Raw genomic sequence first — 22,483 nt, forward strand, 5'->3', positions numbered from 1 at the left:
TCCCCTCCAGGAACGATTGGTCCTGGAGAGAAACCGCATTCCCAGAGTGGCCTCTCGTCGTCCTTCCATGACCCTCTTCCTCTGCGTCCTGGCACGGGGTCCTGGAGACTTCATTGCCTGCTTTTGATCCCTTTTGATTTGAAGCTGCAGTGAGCCGTGGCCTCCGAGAAGCTGAGCCCAGAGAGGGGAGAGAGGACAAGGAGACGTGGGAGGGGGAATGGGAAGCTAAATATTGAACTTAGTGTGGAAACCTCTGAGGCAAACAGGGAAGCAAGAAGGGAACAGCATTCACTGCGGGGCGGAGGCCAGGAGGGGATGGAGCAGCGTGACCATGCAGTGAACTGTGTGAGTTTGGGTAGGGGCTTCCTCCATGGTGTGGGGGTCCTGGAAGGCAGTGGAACCCCCCCAAATCCCCCACATACCGGGTGCTGATAGGACCCTGTGTGTGCCACCACCCTGGGCACAGCACCCTCTGCCACAGTGAGGCATTGCATTGGACCCCATGCACAGAGGGGCATCACATCGGGACCCTATGGACCACATGCAGGGGGGGGCATCACATCGGGACCCTATGGACCACATGCAGAGGGGGGCATCACATCGGGACCCTATGGACCACATGCAGAGGGGGGCATCACATCGGGACCCTATGGACCACATGCAGAGGGGGGCATCACATCGGGACCCTATGGACCATATGCAGAGGGGGGGCATCACATCGGGACCCTATGGACCATATGCAGAGGGGGGGCATCACATCGGGACCCTATGGACCACATGCAGAGGGGGGCATCACATCGGGACCCTATGGACCACACGCGCTCTGGACCACGCAGGGCTCCAGCGTCCCCGCTGACATCCAGGGCTCCAGCTTGGAACCGGGATGGCACCGGCAGCTTCTCGCCCTCCGGGACGGCGCGGACCCGCGGCTCCGAGCCTGCAGCGCTTGGTCCTGCGGGACCCCGCGGGGCTCCATGCGCATCCCTCGGGGGCTCCAGCCCCGCGTCCGGGCGCAGAGCGGAGCCGATGCCCTCGGCGGGGCCGGGGCGGGGCGGGCCGGGGCGGGCCGGGGGAGGCGCCAGGGCCGGCGGCGGAGCGCGGCGAGCGGCGGGGAGGCGGCGCCGCCGGAGCCGCCCCGGGGAGCGGGGCGGCGGCGGTGGCGGAGCCGGAGCCCGTGGCCCGCGGCCGGGGCCATGCGGCGGGCGGCGGCGCTGGTGCTGCTGGCGGCGGCGCTGAGCGGGGGGGCCGCGGCGCGGGGCTGCCCCGCACAGAGCCTGGGCTGCAAGTGCGGGGCCGAACGGCCCAAAGCGCCCGGTGGCTCCGCCGCGCCCCGCCGGAGGGTGGTCTGCAGCGGCGGGGGGCTCCCGGCGCCGCCCGAGCCGCGCCTCCTGCCCGACGGCACCGCCACGCTGTGAGTACCGCGCACCGGGCACCGCGCTCCGGCACCGGCATCCCCCGGCGCCGGGCATCGGCTCCGGGCATCACCCCCCGGTCCCGGACGTCGGCCCCGAAAGGGTCACTCTGAGCCCGCTCCGCGCTGCTCGGCGGCCCCGAAGCGGGGATGGAGCAGCGGGATCCCCCCAGCATCGCCCCACGCTGGCGGGTACCGGGGCCGCGCTCCCACTGCTGGTGGGGACACGGGGACCGGGGGGCGATGCCCCGGGCGGGGGTTGTTCTCGCTCCATCAAGTGACCCCGCACCGAGGGCAGCGCTGCTGGGTTTTGCGTTAACACCCTGTAAAGCCCCGCAAAGCCGGGGGGATCGCGCTCTCCCCGCGGCGCACGGGTTTAACGTGGGGACGGGAGCTGGAAATCCAGGAAACGGGCTCCTTCTCCACGCTTCCCCCCGCAGCGGCTGCGGCTGAGCGCTGGGGGAGGATGTTTTTGTTTGAAAGAGGCTGGGAATACCCGCTGGGAAGGGCTGAGGAGCAGCAAGAGGGGTTCGGGGGTGTGCAAAGGGTCTAAAGCTGCTTCCCGAAAGCCTCCTGATGCCCTCGGTGCCGAAGGTCGTGGTTTCGGCCGGCGCCTGCAGCCGGTTTATTTATAACCCCGGCGATGTTTGAATTAAAACCCGGTTGGGAGGGCAGGGCCGCAGCGCCGGGGCTGGAGGAAATCACTGCTTTCACCCTCAATGTCATCCCCTGAGGGTGCCCGTGGCCTCAGCTCCGTAGTAGGGGTTGATGGGTGCTGCGGAGGATTGGGGCTCCTGGTCCCATCTGCTCTCATGTGCTTGGACCCGCTTGCTCGCATCTCTTGGTTCCCTATGTTCGTGCTGCTCACTGTGAGTGGCTTCGTTTTGGGGTGAGGATGTCTGCTTGGTGACAATGGGGTGCCTGCGACATTGCCAACAGCCTTCATGTGCAGTGTGGCCATGAAAGGTGCCATGAACAGGGTCTGAAGCGTGATGTGGTTGTATTAAAGGTGTAAATCACTGCAGCAACATCACCCGTGTGCGTCCTGGGTGTCCCTTGGCGGGTGGTGGAGGCTGCAGGGCAGGTGAAGCTGGTCCCACTCTCCTTTGGGTGTCTTTGCTCTTCATTTCTTCCCTCTTACAGCCCTGTCTATGCATCAGCCCCTGCCAAACACCCGGGGAGGACTTTGGAGTCCTTTGTCAGGTTGTATTTGGGGAAAGCATCCCTGTTGTGATGCTTTCTGCAGTGGGAGCGGTGCAACCACAGCACGGAGCAGGAGTGGAGCCCCGTGCTGGCGGGATATGGGGTTTGGAGCTCCCTCGGAAGGGCCGGGATGACTGTGCAGGAGCATTTAGGGCATTACACGATCCCACTAAAACGTGACATGAAACCTACAGGCGTAGGCAGAAACCTACAAATCTGTGGTGACCCTGAGCTCTGCTCTCGCGCAGTAAACATGATTTATTCCAAACCCTTTCCAGATGGGACAATCAAAACCAGAGGCTCTGGCTTCGGGAACGTCTCCTGGAGCCGCTTGGGGTGCAGAGGGGGTCTGGGCACGTGGCAAAGGCTGCAGGGACATCCCGCTGGGGACAGGCAGGTTTTGAGCCCCACGGGCTCCTATACGTGCCCTGGGGGATGCTCAGGTCCTCTCCGTGCCCCCAGGGATGCTCAGCATCCCTGTGGCGTGTCCTGTGCTGAGTAGCTCTTACAAGCAGAGCCCTGTTCCAGTCTCCATCCGGTCTGGCCTGGAAGCAGGCGTGTGTTAGTACTGATGGTGCTGTGCATGGAGGGGAGGGCTCCTGTCCCGGGACACGGGGATGGCTGGAGCCGGTCTGCGCCCTGCGGGTCCCTCAGCCCGGCTCTTTCTTGGCTTTTCCCACACTCCGGCTTTACTCCTTTATTTATCTTTCATTATTAGGCCTGTGCTGAGGAATCCAAAGCTGCCTCCACAGCAGCTGCCGATGATTTACCCTCTGCGCCTAAAGAAGCGCTCGCTGGCACAGCAGCGATGAGCAGAGCAGCGGATGAGGGATGCTCATGTCCCAGCATGTCCCAGGGGATGCAGCAGTTCCTCATGGGGAGCCATGTCCTGAATGGAGCTGCAGCTCCTTTCCTCTTCCTTCAGCTCCTTTCCTCTTCCCTCGGCCCCTCGCAGGGATCGTTGCTTGGGGAAAGAGCAAACCAGAGCCAAAGCAGCGCCCGCAGATGTGGAGCAGCAGAAATTAGCTCCATGTGGGGAAGCCACGGCACAAGGAACAGTCCCGGTGTGGATGGGGGTGCTGGGAGTCAGTGGTCCTGCTCCATCGTGCTGCGGGGTGCTGGAGCTCTTCAGGCTGTGTGATGGAGGTGGGAAAGGGAGATGGGGATCGTTCAGGTCTTGTCGTACTATCCACAACCATCCCAGTCTTTGGTCCTATTCATGCCATGGGGAGACCTTCCAGGACCAGTGCAGGCAGAATCTCTGCCTTCCTCATGGAGCAGGCACAGGAACACAGGCACGGTGATGCTCACAGGGATGCGATACCCATTACAAGCTGTGTGCTCTCTGACACCCCATTTTATACCTAGAGCTTGATTCTGGCCCCAAGCTCATTGCCAGGAGGTGCCAGGAGGTTGTCACCCTGCAGAGCTCACCCGGCTGCGACTGGCTCAGAGGAACTGGTTCCAATGCAACGCTCATAGAACCATGGAATGATTCGGGTTGAAGGGACCTTAAAGCTCATCCAGCTCCAACCCTTGCCATGGGGACACCTTCCACTGGAGCAGGGTGCTCAGCACTGCCAGGGATGGGGTTAGGTCCAGCCTCCGAGCACTGAGCTCTCCCCTATGGGATGTGGCACCCCATGGGGACACCCCTCGAGGTGCCGGGGCTCTGCAGGCGCCTCTGAACACGGCGTCACCTCCCTCCCCCTGCGCTGACCCCTGTGCTAATCGCCCGATGGAAAAAGCACCGCAGCCCTAAGGAGAGGCAGAGCGCGCGCGGCCGGGAGCCCAAACCTCTTCCAGATGTGGAATCCCAGCGCAGGCCTCATTTCTGCGCACAGCTTGATTGCACTGAAATTACAGACTGTCCGCAGGGAATAGAGGGCTCTGACTTACGACCAATTTCCAGTTCTACTTGAACTCCCCTCGCCCAGCCCGGGTTATCCTGGGCCCCGCAGATGGTTTCCTTCTCGATCCTTCCTATCCTATGCATTGGGCTGCAGCTTGGTTTGCCTTTCCCGGGGGCTGCCCGGTGCGTCGGAGCATCCCGGCCCCTCCGACGTTTCACCCTGCCCTCCCTCCAGGCCTTGTTTTTCCTGTGCTAACAAAAGCCGAGGCTTGGAACAATCATTTTCACCATCCGAAATAGCCCGGCGTGACGCGAGCCTGGCGGCAACGCCCCGAGATCCCAAACAAAGCAGGGACGCGGGGGGGTCCCCGCCGGCTCCATGAGGCTCCAGCCGTGATGCTGAGCCCTTCCCGGTGCCCTCAGCACCTCTCGCCATTCCCAAGGCTCCTCTTTCCTCCTCCTTACCCCCTCCCTGTGCTAAGCAGCGAGCTCTGCTCGGGGCACAGCCCTATCTGCTGCGAGCAGATGCTTTGAATTAATGCACTTGGAGAGCAGAGCAGCGCCGTCCCCTCCGCGGCCCCCCCATTAACCTCCACTCGCTGCCTGCCCGGGCCGGGGGAGCCACCGTCTCCCCTCATCCTTTTTTGGTTGGGTCCAGAGGAAGTTTATTGTTTCAGCAGCCCCGTTTCTGGAGCCGTTATTTATCCAAGTGGATTCCAGCGCGCTTGGAAAAACAATCCCGGGTTTTGGTGCTTTTGGCTCCTCTTTTTGAGACCAAAAAACAAAGGAGAAGAAGGGATCTCTCCATCTCCCTCTCTTTATCTCCCTGCCTGCAGCCTCGTGGGGTTTCAGCCCTAAGAGCCCTGATGGGGGTGGGTTGGAGTGAGGATGCTGCACCCCTTCCTCAGCTGAATCCCCCCAGCATGGAGGATGCTCCTTGGGGGCTTCCTCCTGCCCTTCCCACCACGTATCCCCCCATCATTCCCATTTGACTCGATGCTCTGGTCCTTAATCCCTGCGTTGTCCAGAGAGACTTGATTGTCCCGGCGTTGGGGAGCACCAGGACGTCTGCATGGGCTGGAGATGGGATGGGGTTTGGATGGGATGATGCTGGAGCAGCTCGAAGGCAGTTGGATATGAAGGGTTTACCAAGGTAAGGAATCCCAGCCTGGGCTGGAGCTAAGGCTCTGGAGGAGCAGAGCTGTGCTTTCCTGGCTTGCCAAGCCCATAGGTGGCTGGGACATGGGGACATCACATCCTCTCTGCACCCCTGGCACCACATGGACCTCAATGAGCATCCATAGAGTTGCTGTAATCCCTGCCCATTGGTGGCAACCACCTTGGCCATGGCAAGCCAAAGGGATTGGGGTGCAGTGGATTTGCTTCCAGCCCTCCATCCCTTAACCCCCCCCCCCCCTTTCCTTCCTCCTGGCCAGGAGTTAGAGCAGAAGCAGCTCTTGGGGCTTGAAATCCAACTGAGGGGTTTGGATCCAGCCACATCCCAATGTGGGGTCCTGCTGTCCCAGTGCAGCTCAGGGACTGCTCGCCCATGACCCTATCAGGGTGGCCTCATGGGCACACTTATTGTGGTGTATTTTGGGGTGTTTCAGTTCATCTCCTGCAAGGGGATAGTGCTGCGGACCCTCAATGGCTCTGCTGCTGTGCGGGCATGGAAAGTCCCGTGGAGCCCGATGAGAACTTCCTGACACAAAAACAACCCAGAAAACGGTTTTTGGAACCGAATATCCGTAAAAGCAGAGGAAACCAAACCAATCCCTGTGTGAGGATGTGGGTTGTAACGGAGGAGCGTGACCCAGCCGGTTTGTGCAGGATGGGGAGCAGCGGAGCCAGGATCGCTCCCCACAAAACCCTTTATCAGGGAAGAGAACTTCCAAGTGGAGCCGTTGCTGTCAGGGCCAAGCTGTGGTCGAGGACCTCTCCTTAAGGCAGAGCAGAGCAGGCGCCGCGCAGCCGGGGTCCAAGGGGTGGTTTCACCCCCGGTCCATGTCCCCCCCCCCCAGGCCGTGAGACCCGCGGCTGCTTTCCCGGCTGCCGGCGGGCGGTCGCTGGCTGCGGATCACAGGCAAGGCCGATCCCATCGGGAGCGTTGCCTTTTAAGGCTGGGAGCTGCGATTTCGTGGCAGAGGCGCAGCTGGTCCCAGGGGTCCGGGAACAAAGCGAGCATCCGTGGCGCCGGGGGCTGCTGCTGCTCCCTGCCCGTCCATCCCTGGATGGAACCCCCGGCACAGCCCATGCCCTGCGAGGCTTCGACATTCCCATAGCTCCTCCCTGCCCAGCGCGGACCCCGCAGGAGGTCTGGGCGCGGTGTCTGGGGCACTCCTGCTTCCTATGCTTGCAGCTCAGGGGCTGCTCCATCGGGATCCATCGCGCATCCCCGAGCCGGGGGGTTCTGCTTGCCCTAACTATAGCTTCAGCAGGGAGCCCCCGAGGTCCCCCCATGCGTGCGCAGCCTTTGCTGGGTTGTGAAATCTGCTGCCGCTGGAATTGAAACCTTCTGGAGCTGCTGGAGCCTTGAGCAACAGCCCCTGCGGATACCGGGATGGGAATCGGGGCTGTGTGCCCCAGAGCTGGGATTGCACCGGGAATGATGCTGCTCCGGACCCATCCCTGCTGCGGGTCCGGGGGCTGAGCTTGCTGCCGGGGTTCACTGCTCCTGTGCTGGATGCTCTGAGCCCTGCCCCAGCCGTGTCCCTGCGGGGAGGAAAGGGCAAAGACGTGGCCCTGGCCATGGCAGCTCCGTGTGGAAGCAATTTGCGTGCTGCCGGGGCTGCCGGCCCCTTCCGCTCCCCGCAGGCCGGGTCGCAGATCCCTGCGGACACAGCAGCGCCCGGTGGCAGCTCCTCATTAGCGCAGGATGCGGCTGCAAGCGGGGGGGATGCGCTGCTGGACCCCAGCCCTTTCTCTTGCGCCAGCCCTCGGCGCGTTGGCAGCTCCCAGCCCTGGGTGCTCGCAGGGGATGGAGCTCTGCAGCACACAGCCACCATTCAGCCCTGCTGCAGAGCCTGCCCCTGTGTAAACAGCCCCGGCTCCGGCCCTCAATGGGCCCTTTTCATCCCGAGCCTCCCCCCTGGCCGGGGCTCCCGGTGCCCTCCCTGCCCCTGGATCGGTTTTGGATCCAAAGCGTTGCTGGTGCCGATGGAGCCACCCGGGAAGCACCTCGGGAGCCGGCTCCTGTCCCCAGGCCGTGGTCTGGAGCCGCTAATTGCCACTGACACGCTCTAATGAGGCTGAATGGTCGGGTGCTGTGCCCTCCTTCCCTCCCCATCACCCGCAAGGGCCCCTTTGGCCAGGAAAACAGCTTATTTGGGGATAAAATCTCAGCGCTGGGATGGCCGCGATGGCAGGGGCAGGGGATGGGGGGTCCTCTCCTGGCTGTGGGTCCTCAAGGTGCCCTCTTGGTGTGGATGCTGGGGTGGGGAGCTCATCATCCACATATGCAGCTCCTTGCACCCATGCCCAGGTACTGGAGTGATGCCTTGGCCACTTGCAGACGGTGTTGCCATGCGTGTGGACCACAGCATTGCATCCAGCATGGCCATTGCATCCCTGGCCGTGCAGAACTGTCCTTGACTCTTCCTATCTCCATCCCTGTCCTCTTCCCATCCCCATCTCGATCTCTGTCCCTATCCCAAGGGAATAACGGGGCTGCCGCTCTCTGCTCTTCCCACAGGCTGCTGAGTAACAACAAGATCACGGTGCTGGAAAACGGCTCCTTCTTCGGGCTGCGGGCTCTGGAGAAGCTGTGAGTGCCCAGTGGGAGCCTGGGGGTCAGGATGGGCAGCGGGATGCAGGCAGGAATTCCGGGTCCTGCTCCCAGCATCGCTCCCGGGTGCTGCACCGGGGCACTGGGTTTGCCATTGGCACCCAAAGGACCCTGAGGGCGGGAGGCATGGGGAGGGGGGGGCATGCTCCATGAGGGTCGGTATGAAAAGAGACATTGTCCCCCCGAACAAAGTCAACTTTCTTATCTCTCCATGAAAGGCATCTCTATGGAGGGAGCTGCAATAAGGGGAGATTTATGGCCCCCATATGGGTTTGATCTGTAGGTATGCAGGAGTGGGGACCGGCGCACTGAAGGCGTTTTGTTCCCTGCCGCGGCCCCACAAGGGTCTCGCACATTCCTGCCCCACAGTGGGGCTGGATGGGCTCCCACCATGGCGCACTCACCCTCTGCACCAAACCCCACCTCTGGGGACGGTTACAGCCCTGGTGAGGGTTTGGCACAGCCGCAGGGGTAGCAGGACCCATAGTGATTCATTAGCCTGAACAAGGGAGCATTTTGGGTCCAGAGAAGGGCAATGGAGCTGATGCAGGGCCTGGAGCACAGGGGTGATGGGGAACGGCTGAGGGACCTGGGGGGTTCAGTCTGGAGAAGAGAGGGCTCAGGGGGGACCTGATGGCTCCCTACAACTGCCTGAGAGGAGGATGGAACCAGGAGGGGCTGGGCTCTGCTCCCAAGGAACAAGGGATGGGACAAGAGGAACCAGCCTCAAGCTGCACCAGGGCAGGTTTAGATGGAGCTGAGGAACAATTCCTGCCCCAAAGGGTGCTCAGGCATTGGAACAGGCTGCCCAGGGCAGGGCTGCAGTCACCGTCCCTGCAAGGGTTCACACACGGTGGAGATGAAGCCCTCAATGCCATGGCTTAGTGGTGGCCTTGGCGGTCCTCCTACGGGCACTGGACCATGGGCAGCACTCGGTGCACGGTGCAGGATGAGGTGCACAGTGCCTGGTACATGGCATTGCGGTTGGGATGCACAGCACCGGGATGCGGAGCAGGGCTCCCCATGCAATGGAGGCGCAGCTCTGGGGCTGGTTTGGCTTTTAAAGCCATGGAAACCCCCCGGGGACTGGTTTTGGGCTGAGCATGGGGCAGTCACCGCCGGGACCCTGCGGCCCTGCAGTCCCCCATGGCCGAGTCCTCCCCAGCTCCTGGCACCAAGCTCTCATTACCAGGAGGATTAACGGGTGCTGCGCTCACTGGCAAGGGCCATTGCGGAGCTGGGAGCTGCATCCCTTGGGGACCGTGCCCATGGATCCTCTGGGAGAGTCTCCAGTGTGTCCGGGGGGGGGGGGCCATGGGCTGCGCTCCCCATCCCGGCCGGCATCTCTCTGACAGGAGCTCTAATTGCTTTCATCGGGTTGGTTTGGGGCCATGGCACAGATGAGCCCCATAGAGGGACTGTGGTGGGGACAAAGTGGGGGTACTTCTGATCCTGGGGCTTGTGCATCCCCTGCCCACCCTTTGGTGTCCCAGCATGATGTGGGGATGCGGTTTCAGGGGGGCACAGGGTCCCCCCCGGGGATCACCCCCTCTCCGGGCTCTTGGTTTGGCATCTCCAGTGATTTGCAGCTGCGTAATGAGATTAATGAGTGTGAGCAGGGCCGGAATGCGGCCGGGGCAGCCTTGGGCTCATTAGCACAGCTCCGCTTGGGAATGTCCTGGTCCTGCCCTCGGCGAGGCCAGCGCTTCCCCCCTTTGGCTTCAGGCTGCGAGGGGGGCTCAGGCGGGTGACAGCAGTGATGGGATGGAGTCAGGCATCCCATGCTGTGTCCATCAGCAGCGATGGGATGCAGCGTGTCCATCAGCAGCGATGGGATGCAGCGTGTCCATCAGCAGCGATGGGATGCAGCGTGTCCATCAGCAGCGATGGGATGCAGCGTGTCCATCAGCAGCGATGGGATGCAGCGTGTCCATCAGCAGCGATGGGATGCAGCGTGTCCATCAGCAGTGATGGGATGCAGCGTGTCCATCAGCAGCGATGGGATGCAGCGTATCCATCAGCAGCGATGGGATGCAGCGTGTCCATCAGCAGCGATGGGATGCAGCGTGTCCATCAGCAGTGATGGGATGCAGCGTGTCCATCAGCAGCGATGGGATGCAGCGTGTCCATCAGCAGCGATGGGATGCAGCGTATCCATCAGCAGCGATGGGATGCAGCGTGTCCATCAGCAGCGATGGGATGCAGCGTGTCCATCAGCAGCGATGGGATGCAGCGTGTCCATCAGCAGTGATGGGATGCAGTGTGTCCATCAGCAGCGATGGGATGCAGCGTGTCCATCAGCAGTGATGGGATGCAGTGTGTCCATCAGCAGCGATGGGATGCAGCGTGTCCATCAGCAGTGATGGGATGCAGCGTGTCCATCAGCAGCGATGGGATGCAGCGTGTCCATCAGCAGTGATGGGATGCAGTGTGTCCATCAGCAGCGATGGGATGCAGTGTGTCCATCAGCAGTGATGGGATGCAGCGTGTCCATCAGCAGCGATGGGATGCAGCGTGTCCATCAGCAGCGATGGGATGCAGCGTGTCCATCAGCAGCGATGGGATGCAGTGTGTCCATCAGCAGTGATGGGATGCAGTGTGTCCATCTGTTTGTCCACACTGGGCTGTGCTCAGAGAGCTGCTTGTGTGGCTGCAGGCTCAGCCCTGGGGTGCTTGTGGCTGCACTGGGCTGGATGAGGCCCTTTGTGCTAGGGTTTGCTGGGAGCATCGAGGCAGCTGCTTTGCAGGGTCCCTGGGCATGCGTGGTAGCAGGGGGATCCCCATGCACATGTGGTGATGGGGGTCCCCATGTAGATATGGCAATGGGGGGCCCATGCACCTGTGGCACCGTGCTCTCGCTCCTGCAGCACATCACTGTGCTGGGGCAGGGGGAAGAGAAGGGGGCTCAGGACCAGCGGAAGCACAAAGGCAACAAGCACAGCGCAGGCAGAGGAGCCTTATCATGAATCAGCAGCAGCCCTGGGCCCCCGGCCAGTGGGGAGGAAGTGGCTGTGCAAGGAAAGCTCCCTCCGGGCCGGCCTCAAGCCCCAGGGGCCCAGGAGGGGCCCAGCGTGTCCCATCCCTGCAGCCCCCAGCCCAGCGGAGCTGGGGTTTGGCACTGGGCACGGTTGGGGTGCTGCATCCCCGGCTGCTGCGGGATGTGCTGGTGGTGGGTGCTGCCTGGAGGTCTGCCACAGGGGGGACCTATAGCAGGGGCTGGGGCTGGTGTGGATGGTCCCCCTTGGTGTGCATGGGTGGGTGCTGGCAGGATGGGTGTTGTGGCTGTTGGCGCAGCGGGTGCTGGTGCTGGTGGCGGTGCAGGTGAGCGGAGCACTCACCTGCTCCCTGCCTGCACATCTGCCTGCACGCCCGGCCATCGGAGCCACCAGGACATGCTTTCGCCCATTGGAGAAGGCTGGTGCAGGCAGGGTTGCATCAGCCCAGCAGGAGCAGGATGATGCCGGCCAGGAAGGTGTCACAGCTCATTTCCCTTCCCTATGGGGGTCACCATGGGGCCATTTCCCCCCCTCAACAGCAAACCCTGCTTGTTTGAGGGACCTGCAGGACCCCCTTGGGTAAGTTTGAGCCTGGAAGCCAAGTGCATCCATGTGCTGATGGATGCAGGCAGCATCGCCTGTGTTCCCTCTCCCTGTGGGGCCACTCATGTCTCTCTGGTGGGACCCCCCCACCTTCCTGCACCATTCCCCCATCCCAAGCACCAGGTTGTGGCCTTGAGATGGGGGCTGTGGTTCAGGGGGTGTCCCCAGAGCCGTGGGTGACCCAACAATGAGCCCTATTGCTATAAATAAGGAGATGCTTCCATATGGATCCCATTTCCCCTCCTGGCCAGCGCCGGTGCTTGGCAGGAGCCACCTTCCTGGTCCTGGGGACATCCAATGGGTGATGCCACCGGTGGTCCCTGGCTCCCCACACCAGCAACACGCCTGGCGAGCCCCTGATGAGATACGAGCCCGCAATCAGGCCGATAACCCCAGTGAGCTTCCTGAGGGCCGCAGAGCCCTTTTGGGGCTGTGCTGGCAACTGTGGTGTGCTCTTATCCCACATGCAGGAGATAACCCTGCTGCTCCGGAAACAATGTGTGAGCCTGGAGCGTGCCACGGGGCTGGCACCCCCCTCCCCTTCCACCAGCAGTGGGGAGCCTCAGGCCTTCCCTGCGCCCTTCGGAGAGATACCGAGAGGGAAATGGGATGGGAAGCTCCTAAGGAGGCTCTTGCGGGGGGGGGTTGCAGTGCTGAGTGTGGGAGATGGGGCTGGGGATGTGCTTATGATGGATCCCTGCTGCACACCCTGAGGTCTGTGCCCATCTCCCCGCAGGGACCTCAAGAACAACCTGATCAGCACGGTCCAGCCGGGCGCCTTCCTTGGCCTCCCCGAGCTGAAGCGCCTGTAAGTGCCTCTGCAGCCCCCCAGGGACCCCTGGTGCTGGCCATGGGGACATCGCGGCATCCCCATCCCAACACCTCCTTCACTTTGCCTTGCAGGGACCTCTCCAACAACCGCATCGGCTGCTTGAGCGCCAGCGTCTTCCAGGGGCTCCCCAACCTCCTCCGGCTGTAAGTAGCTCCCTGGGGATGCTCTGGTCAGCGCTGGGGCTGTCCTGTGCCATTGCTGGCAGTTTGGCATCCCAGGCTGTGCTGTATCCCAGGGCATGGTTCCTACCAGCCGCTATCATGCTCATTGAGTGCTGTGGTGGGATATGTGGGCACAATGAGGGGCCTGGGAGGTTTTCCTTCTGCAAGTCAGGTTGGAGATAAGAGGGTGGATGTATGTGAGGGTGCTGAGGCGCTGGCCGTGGTGATGCTCCATCCCTGGTAGTGTTCAAGGCCAGGCTGGGTGACATGGTCTGGTGTGAGGCATCCCCCATGGCAGGGGTTGGAGCTGGATGCTCTTAAGGCCCTTTCCAACCCAAACCCTTCCATGATCCTAAGTCCCAGCTCCCCCCCCCCCCCGCCCCCTTTCCCCCTTGTCCTGCAGGAACATGTCCGGCAACATCTTCTCCAGCCTCCCTCCGGGTGTCTTCGATGAGCTCCCCTCCTTGAAAGTCGTGTGAGTTTGTGCCTGGGCCTTCAGCCCCCAGCGGGGTCCCTATCGGGAGCGGTGTCACCCCCCAGCAACACGGGTACCCCCTAACTCTGTGTGTCCCCCCCTCTCGCAGTGACTTTGCCACCGAGTACCTGACGTGCGACTGCAACCTGCGCTGGGTGCTGGCCTGGGCGCGGGGCCGCGCCGCGCACATCTCGGAGCGCACCGTGTGCGCGTACCCGCGGCAACTCCTGGCGCTGCCGCTGCGCGGCGCACACGAGGCGCAGCTCCGCTGCGGTGAGCGGGGACCGGGGCCCGGGGGATGGCAGCGGGCGGGGGCCGCGGGCTCAACCCCGCTCTGTGTCCCCCCCCATCGCAGCGGGAGCCCCGGAGCTGCACACGCACCACCTCATCCCGTCGCTGCGCCAGGTGGTTTTCCAGGGAGACCGGTTGCCTTTCCAATGCACCGCGACCTACCTGGATAACAGCACCCAGATCCGGTGGTACCACAACAGGGAGCCCGTGGAGGAGGATGAGCGGACGGGTGTGATCGTGGAGGAGAGTCTCATCCATGACTGCACCTTCATCACCAGGTCAGGGATGGGGATGGGGTGGGGATGGGGAGAGGATGGGGTAGGGGAGGGAATGGGGATAGGGATGGAGATCGGGATGGGGATGGGAAGAGAACAGGGATGGAGATGTGACAGGGATGGAGATGGAGGTAGGAAGGGGAAAGGAGACAGAGAAGGAGATGGGGATGTGAAGAGGACAGGGATGGAGATAGGAAGAGGAAAGGAGACAGGGATGGAGATGGTGGTAGGAAGAGGAAAGGAGACAGAGACAGAGATGGGGATGGGAAGAGGACAGGGATGGAGATGTGACAGGGAAAGGAGATAGGGATGGGGATGGGAAGGGGACAGGGATGGAGATGGGAATGGGAAGAGGACAAGGATAGGGATAGGGAGGGGAGAAGAGACAAGAATGGAGATGAGAACAGGACAGGGATGGAGATGGGGATGGAGATGGGAAGGGGATTGGGGTGGAGATGGGAAGGCGGTTGGGGTTCGGAGTGATTATGGGTTAGGGATGGGATGGAGATGGAGATAGGAACAGGAATGGGGATGGAGAAGAGGATGGAGATGAGATGGGGATGGAGCTGGAGACAACAATAGAGATAACACAGGGATAGGGATGGAGATGGGATAGGGATGGCAGCGGAGACAACATGGGGATGGGGACAGACACAAACACTTGTGGCCGCAGGGCTTGCTGGTTTGCGTGTACCAAGTGCCATGGGTAGGATGTCAAGTGTGGGCACCTCCTTTCCCCGTGGTGTGTGTGTCCCCATGCCCCCAAGGTCGGGGGCCCACTGCTGCGGGTTCACTGTGGGGCAGACCCAACCGTGCCACCCATCCCTGTGCCCGCAGCGAGCTCATCCTCTCCAACATCCATGTCTCTGCCAATGGCGAGTGGGAATGCTCGGTCTCCACCTCCCAGGGCAACGTCAGCAAGAAGGTGGAGATCGTGGTGCTGGAAACCTCTGCATCCTACTGCCCTGCTGAGCGGGTCACCAACAACCGCGGGGACTTCAGGTAGGGACCCGTGGGATGCAGGATGGATACAGGATGAAGGATGTGGGATGAATGCAGGATGGATGAGGGATGGATGCAGGATGGAAGCAGGATGGATGCAGGATGCAGGATGTGGGATGGATGCGGGATGTGGGATGCGGGATGGGTGTGGGATGGATGCGGGATGGATGAAGGATGGATGTGGGATGGATGTGGGATGGATGAAGGATGGATGTGGGATGGATGCGGGAATGATGTGGGATGGATGTGGGATGGATGAAGGATGGAGGTGGGATGGATGAAGGATGGATGCAGGATGGATGCGGGATGGATGGATGCGGTATGGATGTGGGATGAATGTAGGATGGATGCGGGATGGATGTGGGAGCAATGCAGGATGGATGTGGGATGGATGCGGGATGCATGCTGGATGGATGCAGGATGGATGCGGGATGGATGCAGGATGGATGCGGGATGGATGCAGGATGGATGCGGGATGGATGCAGGATGGATGCGGGATGAATGCGGGATGGATGCGGGATGGATGCAGGATGGATGCGGGATGGATGCGGGATGGATGTGGGATAGATGCAGAATGGATGCGGGATGGATGCGGTGTATGCAGTGTGCTGGCGGCTCGCTGCAGGTGACCATGTGTCTGGTAGCTATTAGCGGCTGCAGGGAGCGCGGGTGCTATTGAAGGGCTTCCCGTGCTGGCGGCACAACCCAGCTCCTGCAGCAGAGGTGTTGGAATTCCTTTGGCATGAGACAAAAGGCTCTGAGCGCCCACTGTAACCCCGGCAGGGCCATTATGGGATGTAAATTACTGGTACAGTCAAATATGGCTTAAATTAACAGTGCCCCCCCCATCCCCATCCCCATCCCCTTCCCCATCACTCCCCTCTGTGCTGAGGGTCCTGCAATTGGAAGGGGGCAAACGTGATGCTGGGGAGGGTCTGAAGAGGGAAGCAGCTTGAGGATGCGGATGCCCACGTGCAGTGGGAAGGGGCTGGTGGTGGCGGCGGATGGATCCATGGTCACCGTGTGCCCATGCCTGCAGGTGGCCCCGCACCCTGGCAGGGATCACTGCCTACCAGCCCTGCCTGCAGCACCCATTCGGCGCGGGGCCAGCGGGCGCAGGCTCCCCGGTGGAGAAGCAGGCCTGGAGGCGCTGCGACCGCGCCGGGCGCTGGGACCACGGCGATTACTCCCATTGCCTCTACACCAACGACATCACCCGCGTCCTCTACACCTTCGTGCTGGTGAGCCCGGGGCCTCGGGGGCTCTGTGTCCTTGGTACGGATGCTGAGCATCACCCCCCCCGCGCTGCTCTTGCAGATGCCCATCAACGCCTCCAACGCTCTGACCCTGGCTCACCAGCTCCGCGTCTACACGGCCGAAGCAGCCAACTTCTCAGACATGGTTGATGTCCTCTACGTGGCGCAGATGATAGAGAAGTTTATTGGCTACGTGGACCAGATCAAGCAGGTACCGGGCGCTGCTCCCATCCCTTCCACGGTCCAGCCCTGCTGCTGGGTGGGTTTGGGGTGGAAAAGCAGGAATCGGGGTGGTTTGCTGCTGGGGTCAGCGGTAGCTCTTTGCTGGGCCCGCAGCTGACGGACGTGATCGTGGAGATGGCCAGCAACATCATGCTGGTGGACGACCACATCCTGTGGATGTCGCAGAAGGAGGAGAAGGCCTGCACCAGCATCGTCCGCTCCCTGGAGAGGATCGCGGCGCACACGCTCAGCACCAACTCCCAGCACATGGCGGTGGTGAGCCCGGGGGGGGCTCTGCCTATGCTGGGGTCTCTCTGTCCAATGTTGGGGGCCTCTGCCTTTGTCAGAGGGTTTCTGCCTGTGCTGGGGGGTCTCTGGCCATACTGGGGGGGTCTCTGCCTATGCTGGGTGTTCACTGCTCATGCTGGAGGTCTCTCAATCCAATCCTGGGTCTCTCTACCCATGCTGGGGGCTCTCTATCCAACGTTGGGTGTCTGTGCTTATGCTGGGGGGTCTCTGCCTATGCTGGAGGGCTCTCTGCCCATACTGGGGGTTCAGTGCCCATGCTGGGGTCTCTTCACCCATTGCTGGGTGTCTTTGCCCATGCTGGGGTCTCCCTATCCAATGTCGGGTGTCAGTGCCCATGCTGGGGTCTCTCTATCCAATGTTAGGTCTCTCTATCCAATGTTGGGTCTCTCTATCCAATGCCGGGTCTCTCTATCCAATGCCGGGTCTCTCTATCCAATCTTGGGTCTCTCTATCCAATGCTGGGGTCTCTCTATCCAGTGCTGGGTCTCTCTATCGAATGCTGGGTCTCTCTATCCAATGTTGGGGGTCTCTCCATCCAATCTTGGGTCTCTCTCTCCAGTGTTGGGGTCTCTCTCCAATGTTGGGGTCTCTCTATCCAATGCTGGGTCTCTCTATTCAATGTTGGGTCTCTCTATGCAATGTTGGAGTCTCTATCCAGTGTTGGGGTCTCTCTCCAATGTTGGGTCTCTGTCCAATGCTGGGTCTCTCCATCCAATCTTGGGTCTCTCTCTCCAGTGTTGGGGTCTCTCTCCAATGTTGGGGTCTCTCTATCCAATGCTGGGTCTCTCTATGCAATGTTGGGGTCTCTATCCAATGTTGGGGTCTCTCTATGCAATGTTGGGGTCTCTATCCAATGTTGGGGTCTCTCTATTCAATGCTGGGTCTCTCTATGCAGTGTTGGGGTCTCTATCCAATGTTGGGTCTCTCTATACAGTCTTGGGTCTCTCTATCCAATGTTGGGGTCTCTCTCCAATGTTGGGTCTCTCTATCCATTGCCGGGTCTCTCTATCCAATGCTGGGGTCTCTCTATCCAATGTTAGGTCTCTCTATCCAATGCTGGGTCTCTCCAATGCCGGGTCTCTCTATCCATTGCCGGGTCTCTCTATCCATTGCCGGGTCTCTCTATCCAACGTTGGGTCTCTCTATCCAATGCTGGGTCTCTCTATCCAATGTTGGGTCTCTCTATCCAATGTTGGGTCTCTCTATCCAATGCCGGGTCTCTCTATCCAATGCTGGGTCTCTCTATCCATTGCCGGGTCTCTCTATCCATTGCCGGGTCTCTCTATCCAACGTTGGGTCTCTCTATCCAATGCTGGGTCTCTCTATCCAATGCTGGGTCTCTCTATCCAATGTTGGGTCTCTCTATCCAATGCTGGGTCTCTCTATCCAATGCTGGTGCCTCTGCCCCTACCCCACTGCTGACCCCATCACCGCCCGCGGCAGAACTCGCGCAACATCGCCTTCGAGGCGTACGTGGTGAAGCCCGAGCGCTACGTGGGGCTGAGCTGCGTGGCCTTCCAGCGGCGCGACGGGGCTGCGGGCGAGCGGGGCCCCGAGGCGCTGCCGGACCAGCAGCTGCGGCTGCGCTGCACCACCGGCCGCCCCAACGTGTCCCTCACCAGCTTCCACATCAAGGTAAACCCAGGGCACAAAGAGGGATGCCAATGGTGGTGGTAGTGGTTGGGGGGGGGGGGGCATCGCTGCCTGCTCACCGTGGACCGTGCGCCCGCAGAACAGCATCGCCCTGGCCTCCATCCAGTTGCCCCCCAGCCTCTTCGCCAGCCCCACGGCGGCTGCCCCCTTGGATGACTGCAAGCTCCAACTGCTGGTGTTCCGCAATGGAAAACTCTTCTGCAGCACCGGCAACTCCTCCCGCCTGGCCGATGATGGCAAGCGCCGCAGCGTGGCCACGCCGGTCATCTACGCCGGGACCTGTAAGGGCTGATGGTGAAAGGGGGGCTTGGAGGGCCCTGTTTCATGGGGTTTGGATGCCCAGAGAGCTCCTTGGGGTGTTGCTGCAGCACGAAGCCATCCCTAGGGGTCTTTGTGGGGATGTGGTAGGGGTGTCCCCCACCCGTGTGCATTTGGGGGTGGAAGGGTGGTACTTATAGAAGCATAGAATGGTTTGGGTTGGAAAGGACCTTAAGAGCATCCAGTTCCAACCCCTGCTATGGGCAGGGACACCTCACACCAGACCATGTCACCTTGAACACTGCCAGGGATGGGGCATTCACTTCTCTGGGCACCCAGTGCCAGCGCCTCAGCACCTTCACAGTGAAGAACTTCTTTATCTCCCACCTGAACGTGCCCTGTTCCAGTCTGAACCCATCACCCCTTGTCCCATCGCTGCAACCCTGTCCTGCTGACCTGCTCCTCTTGCTGCAGACGGCTGCGGAGTGGGAAACCTATCAGAGCCGGTGGCCGTGTCCCTGCGGCACCCAGGGGAGGGCGCAGACCCGGTGGCCGCATACTGGAACTTCGAGGTGCTGGGGGGCATGGGGGGCTGGAGCGCCGAGGGATGCCAATTGGCATCCCAGGAGCCCAACGTCACCTCCCTGCACTGTCGGCACCTCAGCAACGTGGCCGTGCTCATGGTAGGTGTGGGGCGTGCAATGGGGGGGCTGTGGGTGGAAAGGGATGGGGATGGGGATGGATGTGATGGGCTCTGCTGCGCTGTGCAGGAGCTGAGCGGCTTCCCCAGCGAGGCACAGGGTGCTGTGGAGGTGCTGCACCCGGCCATGTACACCTGCACGGCCGTGCTGCTGCTCTGCCTCTTCACCACCATCATCACCTACATCGTGAACCACGGGTGGGTGAGCGCCCGCGCCGCGGTTGGAGGGGTTGGGCTTGGGTTGGTGGCTCTGGGCAGCGGGAGGGGACACCCAAGTGCTGGCAATGGGAGGGGGGTTGCACGGAGATGGGCTTTTAGGAGGTGGCCCTATAGGATACGGCTCTTTAGGACATGGGTTTGCAGGAGAACCCTTCAGAAATGTGGCGTTGGACTAGACATGGTCTAGTGTAAGGCATCCCTGCCCATGGCAAGCGTTGGAAGTAGATGATCTTCAGGTCCTTGCCAACCCAACCCATTCTATGATGCTACGGCTGGATGTGTCCTGCCTTCATGGCAGTGGGTGCTTGGTCTGGTTGCCTGTGTCTTGTCCTGCAGCAAGAGGCATGGAGGGGGTGAGGTGGGACGTTGAGGGTGTTGTGAATTCCCCCTGCTGAGTCAGCATTAGTGAGGAGCTGGTGCTGAGGGACGGGGTCCATCTCAGGATGGAAACACGGCTGCTGCCCTGCCAGGCCAGGATCCAAGCGCATCCCGTACCTCCAGCTCTGTGTGCGCAGCTGCTTTATCCCTATGTTCCATCGCCAGAGCATCTCTCCAGAGCAGGCTTTGTGCTGTGCCTCTCGTGCTGCAAATACCTGTCTATACAAACTATGTCTATCTTCCAGCACCATCCTCATCCCACGGAAAGGCTGGCACATGCTGCTTAACCTCTGCTTCCACATCGCCATGACAGCCGCTGTCTTTGCGGGCGGCATCACCCTCACCGGGTACCTGATTGTCTGCCAAGCGGTAGGTGCAGAGCACAGCGAGGTCCTGCCCTGCCCATGGATGCAGCATCCCCATTCCCAACCTCTCTCCCGCAGGTCGGCATCATCTTGCACTATTCCTCCCTCTCCACCCTGCTGTGGATGGCGGTGAAAGCCAGGGTGCTCTACAAGGAGGTGACCTGGAAGGTGCCGCGGCAGCCGGATGGGGACGTGTCCCAGCCAGCCCCCAGACCCATGCTGCGGTACGAACCCCCCTTCCCCTCGCCCTGGCCCCATGGGGAGGTTCCTGGCTCTGCCGCAGCACCCATCCTGCAGCGCTGTGCTCTCCCAATGGGTGCGTGGTGACGCCGTCCCCATCACGCAGGTTCTATCTGATCGCTGGTGGGATCCCCCTCATCATCTGCGGCATCACGGCAGCCGTCAACATCCACAACTACCATGACAACAACCCCTAGTAAGTGTCCCTGCTCCACCGTTGCCTTCTTCCCGCTTGGGAAAGCTTGGGAAAGACCAGGGAGATTTTTCCCATGAATTATCCATATATTGGGGAAAAAACCCACACAGAGCCCATGCCATCGGGATGCTGAGCATCACAGCACCACAGGTCTACTCAATAAAGCCTCTTTCCTCCTGTATAGCTGCTGGCTGGTGTGGCGGCCCAGCCTGGGGGCTTTCTATGTCCCCGTGGCCTTCATCCTGCTCATCACCTGGATTTACTTCCTCTGCGCCGGGCTCAGCCTCCAGTGCCGACCCTCCCATCGCAAGGACATCCCGGAGCCACTGGAGCCACCGCCACGACTGGGGGGTGCCAGCGACCTCCTGACCGACTCCGGCTCCATCTCGGTCACCCTGAACTCGGGGCCGCCCTGCCCTGAAGGGGACGGTGTCTACTCCCTGGAGGTGCAGTTCTGGGCGCTGGTGATCACCCACGCCTTGTACGTTGCCCTATGGACGTTCGGCGCCATGGCCGTGTCGCAGCGCTGGTACCTGAACATCGTCTTCAGCTGCCTCTATGGAGTCACCGCCGTGGCGCTGGGACTCTTCATCTTCATCCATCACTGCGTCCGGCGCCGGGATGTCCTCAACTCCTGGTTCTCCTGCTGCCCTTCCTATAGGAACGCGCTGCCCATGCAGGCGTACGTGCACCCCGGGCTGGTGCCGGAGGACGGCTCGCAGGTCTTCATCGGCTGCGACCCCGAGGCTGCTCGCTCCAGGGCATCCTCCTCCTCCTCACCCAGCAGCGCCGGCTCGGCCGGGGGCCGCTGCAAGCTCACCAACCTGCAGGTAGCCCAGAGCCAGGCCGATGCTCGCCCGGCCACCGGCCCGGAGCAGGATCCCAATGATGGGAAACCCACCATGAGACACCCCAGCAACCTCCACGGGCGCAGGAGCCACCGAGGCAGAACTAAGCAGTGCCGGGATGGGAAGCACCATCGCTTGAAAGCGCTGCGGGGTCCCTCGGAGCATCCCTCGAGCGAGAGCGGGAGCATCCACAACAGCCACTCCGAGAGCTACCCCAGCGGCAGGACCAGCCCCGTGAGCAGCGCCCGCACGGCCCCGCGGGTACCGCAGGATGGGGACGTGGGTCCCAGCCACTCGGAAGGCAGTGATGGTGGAAGGAGGGTGCCTGAGTTCGCCGAGGCTCACCGGAGGAGCGCCAGCAGGGATAACCTGCGCCAAGCCGGTGCTGCCGAGAAGGAGGCGAAGCGCCGGTCCTACCCGCTCAACGTGGCCAGCCACAACGGGGGCCTCAAGGGCAGCAAGTACGACATCAACCTGGCCAGTGCTGACGGCGGTGCTGGGATGAAGACCGGCCTCTGGAAGAGCGAAACCACCGTGTAAAGGTGGGGAAGGACAGGATGGATGTGGCGTTTTCCTCTGGGAGCAACGCTGCCGGAATTGCCCTGTGCACTATGGGGATGGCCGGGGGCTCCGGCTCACCCTGGCTGCGGGGTGATGCTGGGACCCCTGTATCCCCCCCCTAAGGATGCTCAAAGCTTCCCATGGGGTACAGGGGCACAAGGCGCAAGGCAAGCCCTGCTCTGCAGCCGTGCTTCAATCACTCCTGCGTGTCACTTCAGACTGATCCTAAAGGCTATTTTATTATACAGAGGAAGAAAGAAGAAAGGTCTATTTTTCAAAGCTATATTATTGAATGTATATATGTACAGACAGGTCAGGGAGTGACGGGAGTGCCTCAATACCAACCAGTGTTATCCGGGAACAGGCATGGCCACAGCCTGCTCCTGCCACGAC

The 22,483-nt window shown here is 61.4% G+C and overlaps 1 protein-coding gene across 1 annotated transcript; it reads left to right on the top strand.

Annotated features, from left to right (window-relative positions):
* Positions 1 to 1,193: 1,193 nt before the first annotated feature.
* ADGRA2 (adhesion G protein-coupled receptor A2) lies at positions 1,194 to 22,069 on the top strand (the record flags this gene model as incomplete). The annotated part of the gene is made up of 19 exons (XM_080634430.1): positions 1,194 to 1,411; positions 8,158 to 8,229; positions 12,586 to 12,657; positions 12,753 to 12,824; positions 13,246 to 13,317; positions 13,427 to 13,590; positions 13,673 to 13,886; positions 14,721 to 14,885; positions 15,925 to 16,126; positions 16,203 to 16,352; positions 16,478 to 16,639; positions 18,116 to 18,307; positions 18,405 to 18,606; positions 19,058 to 19,266; positions 19,354 to 19,481; positions 20,126 to 20,249; positions 20,324 to 20,469; positions 20,592 to 20,681; positions 20,866 to 22,069. 19 exons carry the CDS (start codon positions 1,194 to 1,196, stop codon positions 22,067 to 22,069), a joined length of 3,858 nt encoding a protein of 1,285 aa, XP_080490556.1.
* Positions 22,070 to 22,483: the final 414 nt, after the last annotated feature.

The sequence above is a fragment of the Psittacula echo genome (assembly GCF_963264785.1).
Source record: "Psittacula echo genome assembly, chromosome: 25".
Taxonomy (NCBI): domain Eukaryota; kingdom Metazoa; phylum Chordata; class Aves; order Psittaciformes; family Psittacidae; genus Psittacula; species Psittacula echo.